Source organism: Sarcophilus harrisii, chromosome 2 (genome assembly GCF_902635505.1).
Source record: "Sarcophilus harrisii chromosome 2, mSarHar1.11, whole genome shotgun sequence".
NCBI classification, from domain to species: Eukaryota; Metazoa; Chordata; class Mammalia; order Dasyuromorphia; family Dasyuridae; genus Sarcophilus; species Sarcophilus harrisii.
Genome location: NC_045427.1, coordinates 433,089,413 through 433,111,637, shown reverse-complemented (window position 1 = coordinate 433,111,637; position 22,225 = coordinate 433,089,413). Strand labels below are relative to the sequence as shown.

Genomic DNA, 22,225 nt, shown 5'->3' with positions numbered 1-22,225 from the left:
ATCAATAATGAGGTGATTCAAGGCAATTCCAACAGACTTGAAATGGAAAATGCCACCTGTATCCAGAGAGAAAACTGTGGAGACTGAATGTGGACTGTTTGTCTGCTTGGTTTTTTTTTTTGGTCATGTTTTTCCCCCTTTGATCTGATTTTTCTTGCACAGCATGATGCACATGGAAATATGTTTAGAAGAATTGCACATGTTTAACCTGTATCAAATTGCTTCTGTCTTGGGGAGAGGAGCAGGAGAAAAATTTGGAACACAAGTTTTTGCAAAGGTGATGTTAAAAACTATCTTTGCATATACTTGCAAAAATAAAATACTATTAATAATAAAAAAAATTAGAATGTAAGTTTCTTGAAGAGCAGGGACTATTTTTGCTTTTTCTTTGTAAGGCTTCATCCTGAGCCTTCCCACCCTCACCTCACCAAGCATTTAGCACATTGCCTGCCACACAATTAGCCCTTAATAAATGCAGACTGACTGACTAATAGAATACTTTAAAAAAAAAAAATTGAACACTAAGGCAGGGGAAGTTGTTACTAATGGCATAGAGCTCATATCAAGGAAGTAGTATGTAAGCTGGGCATTAAACACTAGGTGGGCATTTAACAGAAGAAAAAGGGAAAGGGCTCTGAAGAAGAAACACTAGGTAAGGGCACAGCAGGAAGAGTCCAAAGAGAATATTCAGGGAAAAGATTCCAACTTGGTCAGAGCAGACAGTATAAGGAAAGAAGTAAGATGAGACACACGTAAAAAATTTAGTACCTAGGCTGTGTGATGCCAGCAAAATTTAAATTCATTTAGTAGGCAATAGGGACCTGCACCACCAAAGAGTCAGGATTCACACAGTTAGAGCTAGAAGAGACCCTCAGAGATATTTAATTCTAACATCCCTGATGGAGAGGAAAAAGACATCCTGAGAGTGAAGTGGCTCATTCATAGGTACACTGTAGAGCCAGGATTGAAGCCAGAATATTAGAGTACTTCTCCCTATGTATCATATTCTTTTCAAATCTGATGGGACCAGGTTTAAGCTTAAAGAAGATAAATTAACAACATGTAATGGACGAATTGGATGGAAAGAAGATGGAGCTGGACATGATAAGGGGGCATGACAAGACAGATGAGAAATCAGGTATAAAAGACACAGCATCCATAGAATTAACAAGACTTAGAAGTCATCATTTAGGGAATAGATGAACCAATACTATGTAATGGAATACCAATGTACCAAAAGACAGGATGAAAAGAATAGAGAACACAGGAAACAGGAAGAACCAATACTGAGTGAATTAAACAAAGCCAGTAGAACAATTTATACAATGACAATAACACTGAAAGACAAAGAAAGGATTAAGAATTCTCATCAATACAATGAGTAACCACTATTCAAGAGGACCATGAGAAAGCATGCTACCAACCTCTTAATAGAGAAGGGATATTGTATACAAGACTAGGAATGAGAAATAGTTTTTTGGACATGGTCAATACAATAATTTGTTTTGCTTGACTCTTAAGTTTAGTCTGTTATGAGAATTTGATTTTTTTTTCTTTTCTTTTTTAATCAATTGGAGAATAGGGAAAGTGAGAGGAAGAGAAAATAAATGCTTAATTGAAAAAAAGAATTTATTTTGATTTATATTTTTTCAAAAGATCAGAAGCCTAAACAACATATGAATAATTAGGGAAAGGGAAGAAAGTCCATTAAGTTTCTAACATAAGAGGGTAAATAGTAAAGTCAATAACACAAGCATCAAAGGCAGACAATATTCATTCACTCACCATTAGGCACTAAGAGAATGCTTTTCACAATATTCTTTAAGGGTCCAAGGCTGATCTGATTGGTGGCAGCAAAATCAGACAGTTTAGCTAGGAATGTTTCAATCTGTAGCACAGGAAGAAGACCAAAAAAAAAAAAAAAAAAACACTTAATATTTCTAAAAGTTTTATTATAACCTTAATAATCAAACACAAACATTTTTATATACAATGAACAACCAAAAAAAAAAGGATTGTTCGTGAAACCATGAACTTCTATGATGTGCAACCTGCTTTAAAAGTTTTTGTTAATGCATAACCTATATCAGAATGCTTGCTGTCTTGGGGAGGGAGGATTAGGGAAAATCTGGAACTCAAAGTTTTGCAAAAATGAATGTTGAAAACTATCTTTACAAGTAATTGGAAAAATAAAATACTATTGGGGGAAAAAGTCTATGTTAAAAAGTGCCACCAAAATAAGATAGTTATATAAAACTTCTACACTTTTCCTTTTGTTTTGAAAAGTTCTACTGATATTACTTTTTCCTCTCTTTTTTTGTTACTACCCAATAACTGCCCTCTTAAAAAAGCCCTCCTTTGTAACAAATAAATGTGGTTTAATAAAGCATTAGCCATATCTAAAAATTTATGTCTTATTCTAATCTAGGGATTCTTAATCTTTTTTCTTGTTATGGACTCCTTTAGCAATCTAGTAAAGCCTTTCTCAGAATAATGTTTTTAATTGCATAAAATAAAACACATAAGATTATAAAGGAAACCAACTGTATTGAAATAAAAGATGTAATTCTATCTACAGATCCCCAGGTTAAGAACCCCAGCTCATCACCTCTGTGCTAAGAGGTAAAAAGCCCTGTTGCTTTTTCAGGCTGTCCAGGAAAACAGCTTCCCAGTCAATACTTCTGGTCATCAAGTAAAAAACCTTACCTCCTTGGGTTGAATCAAAAAGTAGAAAATCACTTCGGTCAGCGTTGAAAACTGCTGTTAAAGTGAAAATGAGAGTTTCAGTACATTCATCTACTGAATCAAGATTCCTGATTCAACTCCACCCAGGGCTGCAGTCTCAAAAGAGTGGAAATAGGCAAGACCTCAGAACATTTGCAGCACCAAACATCAACAACCTTTTCCTCCCCCTCCTCCTCCTGGCTCATTTCCCAAACCAGCCTTTGCCTCCAACACCCTGAAATCTCTTCCCAACAACATATTACCTTCTGCATCCAGTTCACTGAAGGAACATTATTTTAAAAATAGCTCATCAACACCAAGGAGTATTGACACAGCAGTTGCTGATACATAAGACTATGAACTGAGAGGAAGATTCAATCTCCATTCTGCTATGGACTGCAGTACCAGGGCATCTATTATTCCACAAAAAGACAAAGCTTCAATGCCATCTTTTTAAAGAAGGCTTCCAAGTGCTTTCTAGCATAAAGTATAACAAAACTGGATTTAAATCAAATTAGAGATCTAAATTCAAATTCTGGGGTAAGTGACCCATTAGGATTATAGGATCATAGATTTAAAGACAGAAAGAACTTCAGAAGCAACCTTAGTCTTTAACCTCTCTGGGCTTCCTTCCAGCTGTAAATCTATATTTCCCTTTGATCCACCCCAGTTGAAAGCAATTTTTTTCAATTGATTTCATAGTGCTCCTCCATCTGTGTACATGAGACAGTCAGCAGAGACTTAGGTTTGAATATCTCCTGGCATAAGCTTTGTGCCCACTGATTGACTAGCCACAGAAATGACTGAGTCTGGATTTCTACATCTATAAAATAGGGCTAATACTATTTATAATCATGTCACAAAAAATGTGAGAATTAAATGAGATGACAAATGAATATAAAGTAGCTATTTCCCACATAGACTGCAGGCTCCTTGGACCCAGATCTGGGACTTCCTTTAGCCCATCACATAGATGATAGAACAGACCCTTAATATATGATTATTAAATAAATAAGAGAATGTCAAAATTAGAAGATTCTTGGGGCCCTCTGGTGCAATTCTAACCATAAGATGGTTGAACTTTGCTTGAAGACTCTGGGTGATGTTCTTTCAATATAAAGAAAGGGGGGGGGGGGGGGGGGAAGCAGTCCCTGATCTCAAGGGGTTGGAGGGTGGAAGTGGGAAGAGGAGACAACAAATAACAATATACAAACAAAACAGTTTCAGAATAAGAACTAGGAAAGGCTGCTTGCAGAAAGTGAAGACAGTTTCAGGATAAGGACTATGAAAGGCTTCTTGCGGAAAGTGAAACTTTAATGAGACCAGACAGGAGTGTGTGTGTGTGTGTGGGGGGGGGGGGGGGGGAGACAAGGAAAGTGCTCCAGGCTTGGGAGGTCAGCCAGTGAAAATGATCTGAGAAGGGAGATAGAGAATCCAGTTCCAGGAATAGCAAGGGGGAGCAGCACCAAAGGTCCAAGGGAATGTGAAGATTAAAGTATAAGAATAGAAAAATGTTAGAATATGGAGAAAGAAGGAGCCAGGAAAGGGTCCAGGGTGTGAAGGGTTTTGAAAGCCCAACTAGTAGGTCCTAGCTCTCTCCTCTAGAGTCATTAAATTAAGTACCTTTTCCAAATGCAAGTCCAATATCTAAAGGCCATATTCATGTTGTCCTATCCCTTAGTCTGTTTCTCTCACAATTAACTCAATATATATAATCTTTATTGAAATTAACTGAGAAGGATTTGAATTCTTTCTTTAGACTCAGCTCAAAGACCTTTTATGGATTCAGCCCAGCCTTTCCCCCCATCCCCAAACCTACCAATAACCTTCAGTAAGAAGCCTTCAGGATATGGAACTTGGCAACTACCTGTGGAGGTGTTGTAAGTCTCCAGTTCCTTGGCAGCCAGGGCTAAAGATGACCAAGGAGGGAAAAAAATCTCACCAAAGTTATTGACACTACCTAATAGTGCAACACCAAAAACAAATAAGAATTTTATCAAAGGAAATGATACCAAAGGACCAGGGAGAGTAAGAACTCATGGCTTCTTAGTAACTGGGGAATCATTCAAATTATGGCATTAAGAAGAAATGACAAAAGAGGGGCAGCTAGTTGGTGGAGTGGATAGGGCACCAGTCCTGAAGTCACTTAATTCCAATTGTCTCAGCAAAAAAAAAACAAAAATAAATAAACAAACAAAAAATAAATGACAAAAGAGAATTTCAGAGAATTCAGGATATTATGAACTGAAAGAAAATAAACAGAACAATTGATATAAGGGCAACAACACTATAAAGGAAAATAAACTTCAATTAAGACTTCATTTCCTGTCAGAGAGGTGATGGGCAGAGGGTGCAGAGACAGACATACTTTTGTGGACATGGGCACAGAATAGGTTTCATTTGCTAGCCCTTATTACAAAGATTTTTCCCTCCTTTAGTTTCTCTGTTGATGGAAAGAGGAGTGTTAAAGTAGGAAAGGAGACAGTGGTTAGCAACTGTAACATTAAAATTTAAAAAGGAGATTGTTGTAGCATTTTTTAAAAATGCGAAGGAGAACATGGAAGTTCGGAAAGAAGCAAAACCAAACCGGATAGTTTTGAAAGTAACTTGCACAATTTATTACATACTTAAAAAAACCCTATTGGCAGGAAATGAAGATTCATGATTTTATATAGAATTTTTAATGTTCAGTTCTGTGTGTGGAAACACTTTAAAAATATTTGTTCAGAATTTTAAAAATAATTTAAATTACAACAATGAAAAAGCATTGCCATCAGACTGGCTCCAGCAATCTAAGGACCAAGGAACTCTTTCCTTCTAACTTGAGGCTGAAATCTTCACCTTAAATCTGAGCGTGTCCCATTACAATAAGAGGTCTGTTAGGAAGAGCAAGGGCTGTTTTTGTTTTGTTTTTTTGAAGCTACATAGTGTTTTGAATTTAGTAAGAGTTCAATAAATGTTTTTTTCCTTCCTTTCTTTCGACAGTTTATTCATAAGAATGTAAGTTCCTTGAGGGCAGGAACTGTTTTTTTGCTTTTTTTTTTCCTTTCAGTAACACCAGTACACAATAGTACCTAAAATGTTTATTGCTAGATCACTAGCAGAGACACACGCTTCAGTAGTCACAATCCGTAAAATGAGATTTATTTTGCTTTAATTTATTTCAATAGGTGGCTAAGAGGCTCAAATACAATTTGCTAATAAGAAAATTATCATTTGTATTACCTCCCTAATCGATTGCAAACTCCTTGTGGGCAGGGGCAGTCCCCTCCATATTCATCTCCTTTTAACAGTAAGCACAAAACCATCACAGGTTAAGTACTTAATAAATATTGGTAAAATGAAAGACTACATGTAGGATTCTTTAATTTACAGCCTAGATATGTTTGCTCCCTGGTCCAGCCCCAAAATAAACCCAACTCCAGAAACTTTCCACATCAAGAGTTAAAGTTTTAAATCAAATTGCTTAAAGTCTCTGAGAAAGAGGAAGTGAGGAAAAGGGAGAGAAAAGGCAGGGAGAGACAGAGAGACAAAGACAGGGAGGAAGGGAGGCAGGGTGAAAAGACAGAGAGAGAGAAAAAAAAGAGGGAGAGAGAGGGAAGGAGGGAGAGAACTAGAAGAGAGACAGAGAGAGGGAGAGAGGGAAAGGGAGGGAGAAAAAATTTGGTACACAAGGTTGGGTGAATATTGAAAACTATCTGCATATATTTTGAAAAATAAAAAGCTCATTATTTTAAAAAATTGTCTTAAGATTAGAAGGGAAGCAATAAACTGGGAAAATATTTTTACAGTCAAAGGTTCTGATAAAGGCCTCATTTCCAAAATATATAGAGAATTAACTCTAATTTATAAAAAATCAAGCCATTCTCCAATTGAAAAATAGTCAAAGGATATGAACAGACAATTCTCAGATGAAGAAATTGAAACTATTTCTAGTCATATGAAAAGATGCTCCAAGTCATTATTAATCAGAGAAATGCAAATTAAGACAACTTTAAGATACCACTATACACCTGTCAGATTGGCTAAGATGACAGGAAAAAATAATGATGAGTGTTGGAGGGGATGCGGGAAAACTGGGACATTGATGCATTGTTGGTGGAGTTATGAATGAATCCAACCATTCTGGAGAGCAATTTGGAACTATGCTCAAAAAGTTATCAAACTGTGCATAGCCTTTGATCCAGCAGTGTTACTACTGGGCTTATATCCCAAAGAGATTATAAAGAAGGGAAAGGGATCTGTATGTGCACGAATGTTTGGGGCAGCCCTTTTTGTAGTGGCTAGAAACTGGAAACTGAGTGGATGCTCATCAGCTGGAGAATGGCTGAATAAATTGTGGCATATGAATATTATGGAATATTACTGTTCTGTAAGAAATGACCAACAGGATGATTTCAGAAAGGCCTGGAGAGACTTACACGAACTGATGCTGAGTGAAACGAGCAGGACCAGGAGATCATTATATACTTCAACAACAATACTATATGATGACCAGTTCTGAAGGACCTGGCCATCCTCATCAACGAGATCAACCAAATCATTTCCAATGGAGCAGTAATGAACTGAACCAGCTACACCCAGAGAAAGAACTCTGGGAGATGACTAAAAATCATTACATTGAATTCCCAATCCCCATATTTATGCCCACCTGCAGTTTTTATTTCCTTCACAAGCTAATTGTACAATATTTCAGAGTCTGATTCTTTTTGTACAGCAAAATAACGTTTTGGTCATGTATAAAAAATAAAATAAAATAAAAAATAAAAATTGTCCTTATATATAATGGTGAGATAAAATAATATTTAAAAATATGAATTAAAGTCTGTGGCATGCTAATTGGTACAATCATGCTGGAAAACTATTTGGAAACATGGGGGAGAGGCATTAAACTATTCATATGCTTAGAGCCAAAGATCCACTACTAGGCATATATCTGAAGGGATCAAAGATAGAAAAGATCCATTTTTTAAATGTGCCACAATATTCATACCATGATTCTGTGGCTGTAGAAAAAGTGTCCATCAAAAAACATTTATTGAGCACTACTATACATTAGGCATTAGAGGAAGTGGGGATACAAAACAAAAGTTTAAAAGTCTGCCTTTGAGGAGCTTACATTCTATCCACAGAGAAGTGTATATAAACAAGTAAAAAGCAATATACACACACATACATACCCACAAATATTACCTTCTAAAATGTATTGGTGGAGAGGGTATCAGGAAGGACTTCATGTAGATTGTGGCATACGTAGCTTGAACTAAGCTTTGAGGGAAATTAGGTTGACAAAGATGAATAGATTGTTTATTGGAAGAATGAAGAAATCAGTGCAAAGACACAAAGATGTGAGATAAGAAAGAAGGCGATTTGTTCAGATCCTAAAGTATGCTGGGAAAATAATGTATGATAGGCTAGAAAGACAGTTGGTAAAAAGGTGATGAACTTTAAATGCCAAACAAGAGTTTCCATCTGACCAACTTTAAGTATGTGAGTAACACCTGCTCTTTGGGGAAAAAAAATTAATTTTGGTAAGACAAGGAAACTAATTAGGCTACAACAATAGCTCTGACAAATGGTGATTGGGGTTTGAAGTAAGTTGAGAGATAAATAGAATGGATGAGAAACACAGGCTGTATGATTGGATACAGACAGTAATGTAAATGAAGAACACTAACAAGTCAAATGTGCTATAATTTTAATAACTAATCTTAGGAAACAAGGAATTGCACTTTATTCTCTTTTCTAGGAGAGTCAAAGATAAAGGAAATTATGAGTAGAGAAACTCAGCTAATGTCTCATCTCCTCAAAAAGAACTTTCCTAATTCCTTTAGATGTTAGTTGCCCCTAACCCGGAAACTATTTTGTATATACTTTATATTTACTTGTTTGTGACCAGGACATTAATCTCCAAGAATGTAAACTCCTTGAGGACAGGGATCTAAGTATGTATTTGTATCTAATATGCCCCAATGCCTTAGTATGTCCTTTTTAAATACTTGGCTGATTGATATTGCATATATACTATCTGATGTGGTCATTGTCTAAGTAGGTTTGGCTTAACTGTGTTACAATAAAGTTGAGTGAGTTAGTGATGGTGGACTGGTATGGTAATGTATTCAAAAATGAATTCTGTAATTAAAAAAAAATCAATAAAAATGTTCTTTTATAAAGAGGTTTGGATCTTAGTTTTGATTTTCAGCAAGAAATATGGTTTATCCATTTGCTAAGAAATAGAGTAGTGGATCAGGAGAATAGGTTAAGTATACAAAATATAGTCAATGACCACAGTAACCTAGTGTATGATAAACGCAAAGATTCCAGCTTCTGGGTTAAGAACTCACAAAAATTGCTGAGAAAACTAAAAATAATAAGGGAGAAACTAGTTATAGACCAAAATCTCACAACTTATACCAAGACAAGGTCAAAATCTTAGAAAAATGAATGTTGAAAACTTTTTACATGTAATTGAAAAAATAAAAATACCACTGAATTAAAAAAAAAAGAAATATGGCTTATTCTCATATTTAGTGCTTGGGTGTTCTTGTCTTCATTATCTTAATTTTTATAGAAAAGCTATATCAGACAACCAGGAAGCACAACATCCCTCTAACATAATACTGAGGTATTTGCTGATGGATTACAATATAACTTTTATTCCATATACCACTGCTAAGCAAAACACTGAGAGTTCTATTCAGTCATAACAGCTAACATCTCATTTGATACAAAAAACTGGTTAAGGACAAAACTAAAAATATCACACCATCCACTTTACAGGGAAGCAAATGAAACCGAGGTTCGGATAATTAAATGGCTTAAATTGCTTGTGGCCACAAGACTAGCACAAGAAATAGGTATTTGAAGGCAGATTTCTCCAGAACATAAGCCCAGAAGAATTCCTTCCTTTCAATCAATCAAGGCTGCCTCTGCTCTCATGAAGCTCACAAAACAAGTTAGACTTCTGGAACTTCAAGGAATGTTAGCGATTTAGAGATAATTTAAGATAATTTAGAAATAACTTAAGATTATTTCTTAACTTGTCTAAGTTTCTTTTTTTTAAAACTTTTGATAACTTATTTCTTAAAATTAACTTTTAACACTCACTTTTAAAAATTTTGAGTTCCAAATTCTCTTAATAACTGTATTAATACAATTGTTTTTCTTCTTAACTCTATGTATGGTATGCATTTAAAAACATTTTTCTAAGAAGTGGTTCCTAATTTTCACATGACTGCCAAAGAGGTCCTGGACATAAGATTTACAAAACGCTTTATTTATTCAATATTATTTAATATTTATTATATATATTTATTAATTTATTAATATATTTATTTAATATTATATTTGATCCTCACAAGAATCCTGTTATTAACAATACTATATGATGACCAGTTCTGATGGACCTGGCCATCCTCAGCAACGAGATCAACCAAATCATTTCTAATGGAGCAGTAATGAACTGAACCAGCTACGCCCAGAGAAAGAACTCTGGGAGATGACTAAGAACCATTACATTGAATTCCCAATCCCTATATTTATGCCCACCTGCATCTTTGATTTCCTTCACAAGCTAATTGTACAATATTTCAGAGTCTGATTCTTTCTGTACAGCAAAATAACGTTTTGGTCAGGTATACTTATTGTGTATCTAATTTATATTTTAATATATTTAACATCTACTGGTCATCCTGCCATCTAGGTATACTTATTGTGGGGTAAGAGGTGAAAAATTGGAACAAGAGGTTTGGCAATTGTTAATGCTGTAAAGTTACCCATGCATATATCCTGTAAATAAAAGGCTATTAAATAAAAAAAAAAGAATCCTGTTATCAAGTGTCATCCCCACTTTTCCACTGAAGAAACTAAGGCAAGCAGAGGTTCGGGGGGCTGAGGCTCGCCCAGCTAGGCAAGCCCATCTGGGTTTGAATTCATCTGCCAGACTTGAATCCAGCACTCTCCACTGCTGCCACCTGGCTGCCTACAAAAAACATGACTTTAAGTCAAAAAAAAAAAAAAAAAAACAACCCTTCCTTTCTCCCTGTCCCCTTCCTTTTAGGTAACTTCCTTTTGCACCGAAGGTAAATTCGGGAAAAGAGAGGCAAAGAAAAGTCGGACTTACCCAGTCGGCTTGGATAGGGTTCGCTCCCAGAAACCCTCCAAGTGCACCCGCCCCCCCTCCCCCCCCCCCGGCTGCACTTTCCTATTTCTGCGGTCACCCTGGTCATCCCACCACACCACGATCCTCCTCTCCCTTTGGTCGCCCACTGCTCCCCATTCCTCCCACTCCTAAAATTTCTTTGGCTTTAATTCTCAAGTGTTTTGTTTTCCTCCCTGGGCTTCACAGGATCAAAGATTTGGAGATGGAAGGACGCTAGCTGTCCCCATCGGATGTTACAGAAGAGGTTTGCCAGGCCCAGAGAGGGCAAGTGATTTCCCTTAAGCCGCACAGGATTCCCCGAGCCTCGGACGCCAAAGGCCAGGCTCTTCACAAAACCGATCCAGGCACGCGGAAGGAACGGAAACGCAGGCGGGCCCCACCCCCGGGAACCCCTCAGGGACGCACCTTCCCCTCCCCCCCTCCCAGGCCGCGCCGCGCGCACCTCCGCGCTGAGCTGGTTCAAGTGCACCATATCGCTCCCTATGGACTCGGGGAGGGGGTCCCGCGTGAAATGAAGGCGTCCCATGGTCACACGCACGGGCGCGCGCGCGCGTCCCCGTCTAGCTAGGTGCTTCCTCGCGCCCGCCGCCGCCGCCGCCGCCGCCGCCGCCGGCCTCGGTTTCGGCCCCGAGGCGGAATGCTGCGCGCGCACCCGCGCGTGCCCCGCCCCCTCCCCTGCCCAGCTGGGGGCCAGCGCGCCTAGCTAGTGTCTGGGCGCATGCGCTGCTCCAGCCCCAGCCCCAGCCCGCCCCAGCTGGGCGGGAGGGTTAACTCTCTCGGTAGGCTTAGGTATGCGTTACACGCCCCGAATTTCCCCCAGCTTGGAGCCTGTCCAAGGTAGCAGGGAAGCCAATCCAAGCCGGAAGGGTGAGCTGTCCGGCCCAGGAAACAAACCTTCATCATCACGTTCTTATTTTGTGCCGGGCGTCGGGAATTGGGACACCTTGTCCTCAAGGAGCTTACAGTCTGACAACTTAAAACGGGGAGGACTACGCGTAGAAAAGGAAGCTGCGTAGCGAAGGGAGGCAGGGGAAGCGCGCCTTAGAACATGCAAGCGTCCTAGAGACGGATGAAGGCCCGGCTCTCCCGGAAGCGTTTCTTCTGCCTCCCCGCCCCGCCCCCCCGCTTTCCGGTTTTTTTAAAAGAATAACGGCTTGCGTTCTAGGTCTGCCAGGCTTTCTTCCCGGTAGCCTTTGTGCATGCAGTGCCACAAATTATATAGATAAGGAAAGGAAGACTCTGCAAGTGACGGCTCCTAAAGTCAGATATTTAAGATTAGGTAAATTCCTGGGTACCGAAACCCAAGTACCCACGCAAACAGTCCAGTGTGCTTTCCTATAAAGCATCAATCCTCAAAAAGAGTTCCGGGTTTGCATTTAGGAGGACGGGCCCCGGACGCATTTCTTCTCTCATTTGTGAAATGGGCGTGTAATTTTTGGACTGTCTTCCTCACAGGGATGTTAGGAGGAGTGATCTCTGTATGTAGAAGAAATGAGAGTTGCTGACATTATTTCCAGGATAATTGATTTTTCTGATTTAATTTAATTGATATTTATTAAGCAGCTATATGTATAGAAAGCACTGTGCTAGTGCTGATATTAAAAGAGGAAGGAAAAGAGAATTTGCATTCTAAAGGAGTGTAGGGGGTTTATTATCAGTGTATATAGATAAGTATTTAGGAGGAATTGTTATAATAAGTAGCATGTATATAGCTCTAGGATGTGCAAAATAGGTTTTATGTTATCTCATTTGATTGGAAATTATATTTTAGGAGTTCTTAATTTGAGGTCCTTCAATCCTGTTTTATTAACGCACTTGGGGTTAAATGACTTAGCCAGGTTCACAGTAAATATCTGGAGTTGAACTCAGGTTCTCCTTACTACGGGGCCAGGGCTTTATCTAAAAAATAGATACATTTAAATGCCTCTTCTTCAATTTTTCATCACTTTCTCTTTTTAAAAAAATTTTTTTGGGGGGTTTGCTAGGCAATTGGGGTTAAATGACTTGCCCAGAGGCACAGAGCTAGGAAGTATCTGGAGTTCCAGGGCCAGTGCTTTATCCACTTTATCATTCACTGTCCCCGTCCTTCAACTTTTAAACTAAATATTCTGACAACTATATTTCTTTTTTTTTTATTATTATTATTATAGGTTTTTATTTACAAGTTATATGCATGGGTAATTTTACAGCATTGACAATTGCCAAACCTTTTGTTCCAATTTTTCCCCTCTTTCCCCCATCCCCTCCCCCAGATGGCAGGATGACCAGTAGATGTTAAATATGTTAAAATATAAGTTAAATACTATATGTACACATGTTCATACAGTTATTTTGCTGTACAGAAAGAATCGGACTTTGAAATAATGTACAATTAGCCTGTGAAGGAAATAAAAAATGCAGGCAGACAGAAATAGAGGGATTGGGAATTTTATGTAGTGGTTCATAGTCATCTCCCAGAGTTCTTTCGCTGGGTGTAGCTGGTTCAATTCATTACTGCTCTATTGGAACTGATTTGGTTCATCTCATTATTGAAGAGGGTCACGTCCATCAGAATTGATCATCATACAGTATTGTTGCTGAAGTATATAATGATCTCCTGGTCCTGCTCATTTCACTCAGCATCAGTTCGTGTAAGTCTCTCTAGGCCTTTCTGAAATCATCCTGTTGGTCATTTCTTACAGAACAGTAATATTCCATAATATTCATATACCACAATTTATTCAGCCATTCTCCAGCTGATGGGCATCCACTTGGTTTCCAGTTTCTGGCCACTATAAAGAGACCTGCCACAAACATTCTTGCACATACAGGTCTCTTAACCTTCTTTAAAATCTTTTTGGAATATAAGCCCAGTAGTAACACTGCTAGATCAAAGGGTATGCACAGTTTGATAACTTTTTGAGCATAGTTCCAAATTGCTCTTCAGAATGGCTGGATGTATTCACAATTCCACCAACAATGTATTAGTGTCCCTGTTTTCCCACATCCCCGCCAACATTCCACATTATCTTTCCCTGTCATTCTAGCCAATCTGACAGGTGTGTAGTGATATCTCAGAGTTGCTGACAACTATATTTCAATATTTTTGGTTTGCAACACTATTTTGAAAAAAAGTAGATAGACTTTATCATTCCATCAAAGAACCGTTGACCCAAACAAAAGTTAAAATTTTTTTCTTAGAAGTAATTACTTGTCAGATCTCTGAATGGGGGAAGAATTCATAGCCAAACAAGATAGAGATGTTCACAGGAGATAAACTCAATAATTTTGATTCCATAAAATTTAAAAATTTTTGCACAAATAAAACTAATGCAGTTAAAATGAGAAGAAAAGCTGGAAAGTGGGGGGAAGTTTTGCAGCAAGTTTCTCCAATAAAGGTCTTGTTTCTTAAATATATAGGAAACTGAACCAAATTTATGAGAATAAGAGCCATTCTTCATTGAACTCATAAAATTCAAGATTTATAAACAAGCTGTTTTCATTGAAGCTATCAATAATGTATGAAAAAATTCTCTAAATCACAATTGATTAGAGAGATGCAAATTAAAGCAACTCTGTGGTACTAACTTATACCTATTAGATTGGCTAAGATAACAACAACAAAAAAGGAAAATGACAAATGTTGGAGAGGACGTAGGAAAATAAGTATATTAATGGGCTGTTGGTAGAACTGTGAACTAGTCCAACCAGTTTGGAGAGCAACTTAGAACTATACCCCCAAAGCTACAAAATTTTGCATGCTCTTAGATCAAGCAATAGACAGCTTTTAGGTTTATGCCCCAAAGAATCAAAAAGGGAAATATTTATATTATTTTTTCTTGTGGTCATAAAGAATGGGAAACTGAGGGGATGCCTGTCAGCTGTAGAATGGCTGAATATGTAGTTTATGAATGTGATAAAACACTATTGTGCTCTAAGAAATGATGAAGGAAGAGGCAACTAAGTGGTACAATGGATAGAGCACCTACCCTGGAATTAGTAGGACCTAAATTCAAATGCAGCTTCAGACCACAGCTTAAGCTGTGTGATTCTTGGCAAGTCACTGATTGCCTCCAAAAATGATGAGAAATGATGAAAGAGATGTTTTCAGAAGAACCTGGAAAATTTACATAACTGCAAAGTGAGGAGAACCAAGAGAACAATGTACATAATAACAATATGTGAAAGATTTAGTAACTGTTTATCAGTAAGATATGAAACTTTCAAGGACACAGGAGGAAACAACTGTGTACCTCCAAATAGTGAACTGGGAAACATCGAACAAAACAAGTAAATATGTAATTACATAGATAATATATAACATATGAAGTCAATATGTGCCAGCAGGGTTTCTTAAGTATCTTTAGTGACCCTGTTTCTCTTTGACACCACTGCTCTAGGAAACTGAGTGTGGAATTGATGCTAGATATAAAGACTCAAGAAATTGAGAAATTCCTGGACCAAAATGGAGCTGAAAATGACAAGAATCTCTCATTGGTATTTGTGATCTTTTTGACATCATTCAGATCTAGTTCATTCACATGCATATGTAAACACACATAAATATGTGTGTGTTTATATGTAAATATAATCAATCGATAAAAATGTATTTAATGTCTTTGTGCCAGGTTAACACAAAGTACAAAAAGAAGCAAAAGACAGTTCCTGCCCTCAAGGAGCTTACAATCTAAGGGGGAGGTAGGAGAAGAACAAACTGCAAACAAATATATTTAAAGCAGGATATATATACAGGATGAATAGGAGATAAGTTACAATGGGAAGGCACTGGAATTAAAAGGGGCTGGGGGAGACTTCCTGATTAAGTAGGATTTTATTTGCAATTTAAAGGAAGCCAGGGATGTCAGTAGTTGGAGACAAAACAGAGAAGTGTTCCAAACATAAGGGCTAGCCAAACAAGAGGTATAGAGCTTAGAGATAAAGTGCTTTGTTAAGGGAACACAAGAGGAAACGACTGTTCACCTCCAAATAGTGAACTGGGAAACATCTAACAAAACAAAACACATTTTTGTGTATATGAATACACATACCCACATATACATGTGTGCTGCCCATATACCCTTGACCCTGGTCTTTTTTTATTAAAGCTTTTTCTTTTCAAAACATATGCATACATAATTTTCAATATTCACTCTTGCAAAACCTTGTGTGTGTTCCAAATTTTTTCCCTTCCCTTCCTCCTCACCCCCTCCCCTAAACAGCAAGTAATCCAATATATGTTAAACATGTCCAATTCTTCTATACATATTTGCAGAATTATCATGCTGCACAAGAAAAATCATATCAAAAGGGGAAAAAATGAAAAAGGAAACAAAAAGAAAGCAAACAACAAAAAGAGTGAAAATACTATGTTGTGATCCACACAGTCTCCACAGAACTCTCTCTGGGTGCAGATGGCTCTTTCCATTACAAGACCCTTGGAACTGTTGGCCTTTGTCTTTTAAGAAATACAGAGTTCTCTATGCTCAAAAAGTTATCAAACTGTGCATACCCTTTGATCCAGCAGTGTTACTACTGGGATTATATCCCAAAGAGATTATAAAGAAGGGAAAGGGACCTGTATGTGCACGAATGTTTTGGCAGCCCTTTGTAGTAGCTAGAAACTGAAACTGAATAGATGTCCATCAGTTGGAGAATGGCTGAATAAATTGTGGTATATGAAAATTATGGAATATTACTGTTCTGTGAAGAAATGACCAACAGGATGATTTCAGAAAGGCCTGGAGAGACTTACACGAACTGATGCTAAGTGAAATAGCAGGACCAGAGATCATTATATCTTAACAACAATACTAGTGATGAGCCAGTCCTGATGGATCAGGCCATCCTCAGCAACGAGATCAACCAAATCATTTCTAATGGAGCAGTAATGAACTGAACTAGCTATACCCAGAAAAAGAACTCTGGGAGATGACTAAAAACCACTACATTGAATTCCCAGTCCCTATATTTATGCACACCTGCATCTTTGATTTCCTTCACAAGCTAATTGTACAATAATTCAGAGTCTGATTCTTTTTGTACAGCAAAATAATGTTGTGGTCATGTATACTTATTGTGTATCTAAGTTATATTTTAATATATTTAACATCTACTGGTCATCCTGCCATTTAGGAGGGGTGGGGTAAGAGGTGAAAATTGGAACAAGAGGTTTGGCAATTGTTAATGCTGTAAAGTTACCCATGTATATATATCCTGTAAATTAAAAGGCTATTAAATTAAAAAAAAAAAAAAAAAAGAAAAAAAAAAAGAAATACAGAGTTCTCAATTGGAGAATGGCTGAATAAGTTGTAGTATATGAATGTTATGGATTATTACTGTTCTGTAAGAAATGACCAGCAGAAGATGACAGGAAAAAATAATGATGATTGTTGGAGGGGATGCGGGAAAACTGGGACATTGATGCATTGTTGGTGGAGTTGTGAACGAATCCAACCATTCTGGAGAGTTTGAACTATGCTCAAAAAGTTATCAAACTGTGCATACCCTTTGATCCAGCAGTGTTACTACTGGATTATATCCCAAAGAGATTATAAGAAGGAAAGGGACCTGTATGTGCATGAATGTTTGTGGCAGCCCTTTTTGTAGTGCTAGAAACTGAAACTGAATGGATGTCCATCAGTTGGAGAATGCTGAATAAATTGTGGTATATGAATATTATGGATTATTACTGTTTTGTAAGAAATGACCAACAGGATGATTTCAGAAAGGCCTGGAGAGACTTACACGAACTGATGCTGAGTGAAATGAGCAGGACCAGGAGATCATTATATACTTCAACAACAATACTATATGATGACCAGTTCTGATGGATCTGGCCATCCTCACAACTGATCAACCAAATCATTTCCAATGGAGCAGTAATGAACTAAACCAGCTACGCCAGAGAAAGAACTCTGGAGATGACTAAAACCATTCCATTGAATTCCCAATCCCTATATTTATGCCCACATGCATTTTTGATTTCCTTCACAAGCTAATTGTACAATATTTCAGAGTCTGATTCTTTTTTGTACAGCAAAATAACGTTTTGGTCATGTATATTTATTGTGTATCTAATTTATATTTTAATGTACTTAACATCTACTGGTCATCCTGCCATCTGGGAGGTGGTGAAGTGAAGAGTTAAATTGGAACAAAGAGGTTTGGCAATTGTTAATGCTGTAAAGTTACCCATGCATATATCCTGTAAATAAAAGGCTATTAAATAAAAAATAAATTAAAAAAAAAGAAATGACCAGCAGGATGATTTCAGAAAGGCCTGGAGAGACTTATATGAACTGATGCTGAGTGAAATGAGCAGGACCAGGAGACTATTATACACTTCAACAACAATACTATATGATGATCAATTTTGATGGAAGTGGCCCTCTTCAACAATGAGATGAGCCAAATTAGTTCCATTTGTTCAATAATGAAGAGAACCAGCTACACCCAGCGAAAGAACTATGGGAAATGAGTATGAACCACAACATAGTATCTCCATTCCCTCTGTTTTTGTCCACTTGCATTTTTTATTTCCTTCTCGGGTTATTTTTATGTCTAAGTCTGATTTTTCTTGTGCAGCAAAATAACTGTATGGATATGTAAACATATTGTATTAAACATATACTTAAACATATTTAAAATATATGGGTCTACCTGCTATCTGGGGAGGGAGTGGGGGAAGGAAGGGAAAAGTTGGAACAGAAGGTTTTGCAAGGGTTAATGCTGAAAAATTACGCATGCATATATCTTGTAAATAAAAAGCTATTAAAAAAAGAAGAAGAAGAAATACAGAGTTCAGAGGCAACTAGGTGACAAAGTGGTTAGAGCACCAGCCCTGAAATCAGGAGATCTGAGTTCAAATCTAGTCTCAGTCACTTAACACTGCCAGGCTGTGTGACCCTGGGCAAGTCACTTAACCCCAATTACTTCAGCAAAAAAAAAAAAGAGAGAGAGAGAGAAAGAAAGAAAAAAAAATACAGAGTTCAGTCTGGAAATGGAAATGGAGAAAACAAGAAGGTGGGAAGTTGGAGTTATATAAACCAGTTGGCACTTGTGGACTCAGTATGCTGCCCATGAAAAGCCACGAGGCCCTACAGAAAGCACCAGGCAGATGAAATAGAGAAGCAACAAGGAATTCCTGGGCCAAACCAGGAACTGTAGCTGCACTCTTAGTTGGCAGGAGTGAAGACATCACTGATGATGACTAATTGATGATTCATTACTAGTTCTTGCACCTGGTTTGCACTCTTGAAGTTAGTCTTGAAAGTGTGGGAGACAATACAGAAGGGCTGCTCTGAGACATACAGAGGACTTGTACCAAGTCCAGAAATAAGCTCTGGGACTTTCCCCTCCCCAGGAGCTTTTATTCCTTAACAGAGGGGTATCATCTAGGTCAGAACAAAGCGTCACATCAGTGGAGCGGAAAAGATCTATGATGATCCCTGGGAATACCCTCTGACATTTCATTTAAGGAGGGAGAGAGTGCATCTTGAGAGCTTCAAGGAGGCAACATTTGAACAAAACCTTCAAGGAAGATAAAGTTGTTTTGTTTTGTTTTGTTTTTTAAGAGGGAGAGATGATTGTATTTCAGGCATGGGAGATAGATGCACCTGTGTGAAAGCATGGAGGGTACAGGTGGAATGTCTTGTTTGGTAGTTTGATTTGGCAGGAATATAATGTTCATAAAGGAGAGTGATACGGAAGTCTTAATTTTCTCCTCTGTAAAGATAAACAATAGCACCTAGTTTACAGAATTCAGGTGAGAATTAAAAGAAATATTTGAAAATCATTTTGCAAAAGGTAAAGTGGCATGTAAATTGTAAATGCTAGCTATTTATTATTAGAGTTGGAAGACCACTTAGAAATTTAATCCCTTCATTTTACAAAGGAGAAAACTGAGACCCAGAAAGGTGAGAGATGACTAAAAGTTATCTATTTACTTTTAAAATCAACCCATAAAGCTTTTATTAATAACATACTTTAAGCCATGACAAAAAGACAAAAATTAGAAAAGTCTTTGCCCTCAAGGAGCTTATATTCCATCTAAGGAATAAAATACACTTATTGCTACATATCTTTTTTTTAATGCTAGATTTAAGCCACATAAATCAAGAGCTGAAAATCACATAATCTTGTTGCTGCATAAAATGTTTTCTTGGTTCTGCTGACTTCACTTAGCATTAGTTCATGTAAGTCTCTCCAGGCCTCTCTGAAATCATCTGGCTGATAGTTTTTTATGAAACAATAATATTCCATAACATTCATATGCCTTAACTTAGTCAGCCATTCACCAACTGATGGGTATCCACTCAGTTTCCAGTTCCTTCCTACTACAAAAAGAGCTGCTACAAACATTTTTGCATATGTCTGCCCCAGCTTTAAAACAAAAAACAAACAAAACAATCCCCCCCCCCAAAAAAGCAAAAAACCCAACCTTCAATTGATCTGACAATCCCCATTAACTATTATCCTATATATATCTTTCATCCCTCTCCTGATGAAACTCAAACAAGCTATTTGCAATCAGTGCCTCCATTTACTCTTCTGGCTTTCTTTTAAATCTTTAGTAATTTGGCTTTACCACTCATTCAATTGAGAATACTCTTTCCAAAGTTATCCATGATCTATTTTAAAAAATGTGATGTTTACTTTCCCCTTAATATAGATAAAAAGAGTTTTAACATATTTTTTTTTTCAAACTCTTAGTTCCAAATTCCCTTCTTGGCTCCCTCCTCTTTCCTCTCATTGAAAAGGCAAGCAATTTGATGCAGGTTTTAATACACAGTTTTTGATATAGGAAACAGTTGTTTCCCTATGATGTTTTAATTGTCATATCTCATGGACTTTTCTTCATCTTACTTCTTGCTTTTGTAGTCTCTGACACTGTCAGTCACCCTTTCCTCTGAATAATCTGGTTTTTGTGGCATTGTTCTTTCCTGGTTTTCCTTTTACTTGTCTTGCTATTATTCTTTCTCTGACTCCTTTGCTGTATCTTCATCCAATACAGAATTTAGCCACAAATTATGGGTCTCACCTAAGAGTCTGTCTTTTGATTTCCCCTCACCTTTTCCTACAATATTATCTTACTTCTTTATCTAATCAGCACTCATGAATTCAATTATCATCTCCATAAAGGGGATTTTCAGATCTATTTGTCGAGTCCTAACTCTTCTTTATTTTTATTATTATTATTAAAGCTTTTTATTTTAAAAATATATACATGGATAATTTTTCTTTCTTTTTTTTTTTTTTTTTTTTAAATTTAATAGCCTTTTATTTACAGGATATATACATGGGTAACTTTACAGCATTAACAATTGCCAAACCTCTTGTTCCAATTTTTCACCTCTTACCCCCCCCACCCCCTCCCCTAAATGGCAGGATGACCAGTAGATGTTAAATATATTAAAATATAACTTAGATACACAATAAGTATACATGACCAAAACATTATTTTGCTGTACAAAAAGAATCAGACTCTGAATTATTGTACGATTAGCTTGTGAAGGAAATCAAAAATGCAGGTGTGCATAAATATAGGGATTGGGAATTCAATGAAATGGTTTTTAGTCATCTCCCAGAGTTCTTTTTCTGGGTATAGCTAGTTCAGTTCATTACTGCTCCATTAGAAATGATTTGGTTGATCTCGTTGCTGAGGATGGCCTGATCCATCAGAACTGGTCATCATCTAGTATTGTTGTTGAAGTATATAATGATCTCCTGGTCCTGCTCATTTCCTCAGCATCAATTCGTGTAAGTCTCTCAGGCCTTTCTGAAATCATCCTGTTGGTCATTTCTTACAGAACAGTAATATTCCATAATTTTCATATACCACAATTTATTCAGCCATTCTCCAACTGATGGACATCACATGGATAATTTTTCAACAACGACCCTTGCAAAATCTTGTGTTCCAGATATTACTCCCCTTCCCTCTCCCTTCTCCCCACATGGCAAATAATATATGTTAAATATGTTTTTAAAATATATGTTAAATCCAATATATGTATACATATTTATACAATTATGCTGTACAAGAAAAATCAGATCAAAAAGGGAAAAATCAGAAAGAAAACAAAATGCAAGCAAACAACAACAAAAAGAATGAAAATGCTATTCTGTGATCCACACCTATTTCCCACAATCCTCTCTCTAGGTATAGATGGTTCTCTTCAATCCTGACCACTCTTAAGACTTCCAAACAGAACTCATTCAATCAGCAATAATTTATTAAGAGTTTACTATGTGCCAAGTACTGTCCTAAGTATTGGGGATACAAAGAAAGGCAAATAAAAAAAAAATTCCTATTCTTAAGGAGTTTATTGAACTGGATGTTCCATAGACATTTCATACTCA

The 22,225-nt window shown here is 37.2% G+C and overlaps 1 protein-coding gene across 5 annotated transcripts in view; it reads right to left on the bottom strand.

Moving 5' to 3' along the window:
* COMMD7 (COMM domain containing 7) overlaps positions 1-11,984 on the bottom strand; it is a 36,340-nt gene extending 24,356 nt beyond the window's left edge. For 2 of the 5 annotated variants that reach the window (XM_003757012.4, XM_031954100.1), the window contains exons 1-3: positions 11,328-11,530; positions 2,707-2,760; positions 1,786-1,888 (exon numbers count right to left, since the gene is read on the bottom strand). In XM_003757012.4, the coding sequence (XP_003757060.1) occupies positions 1,786-1,888; positions 2,707-2,760; positions 11,328-11,411 (241 nt within the window). In that variant the 5' untranslated portion in view covers positions 11,412-11,530. Of the gene's footprint in view, positions 1-1,785; positions 1,889-2,706; positions 2,761-2,987; positions 4,068-11,327; positions 11,533-11,779 lie in introns of those variants that run through there. The other 3 variants (XM_012553624.3, XM_012553626.3, XM_012553625.3) reach the window with 3 other exon arrangements.
* Between the last annotated feature and the right edge of the window lie 10,241 nt (positions 11,985-22,225).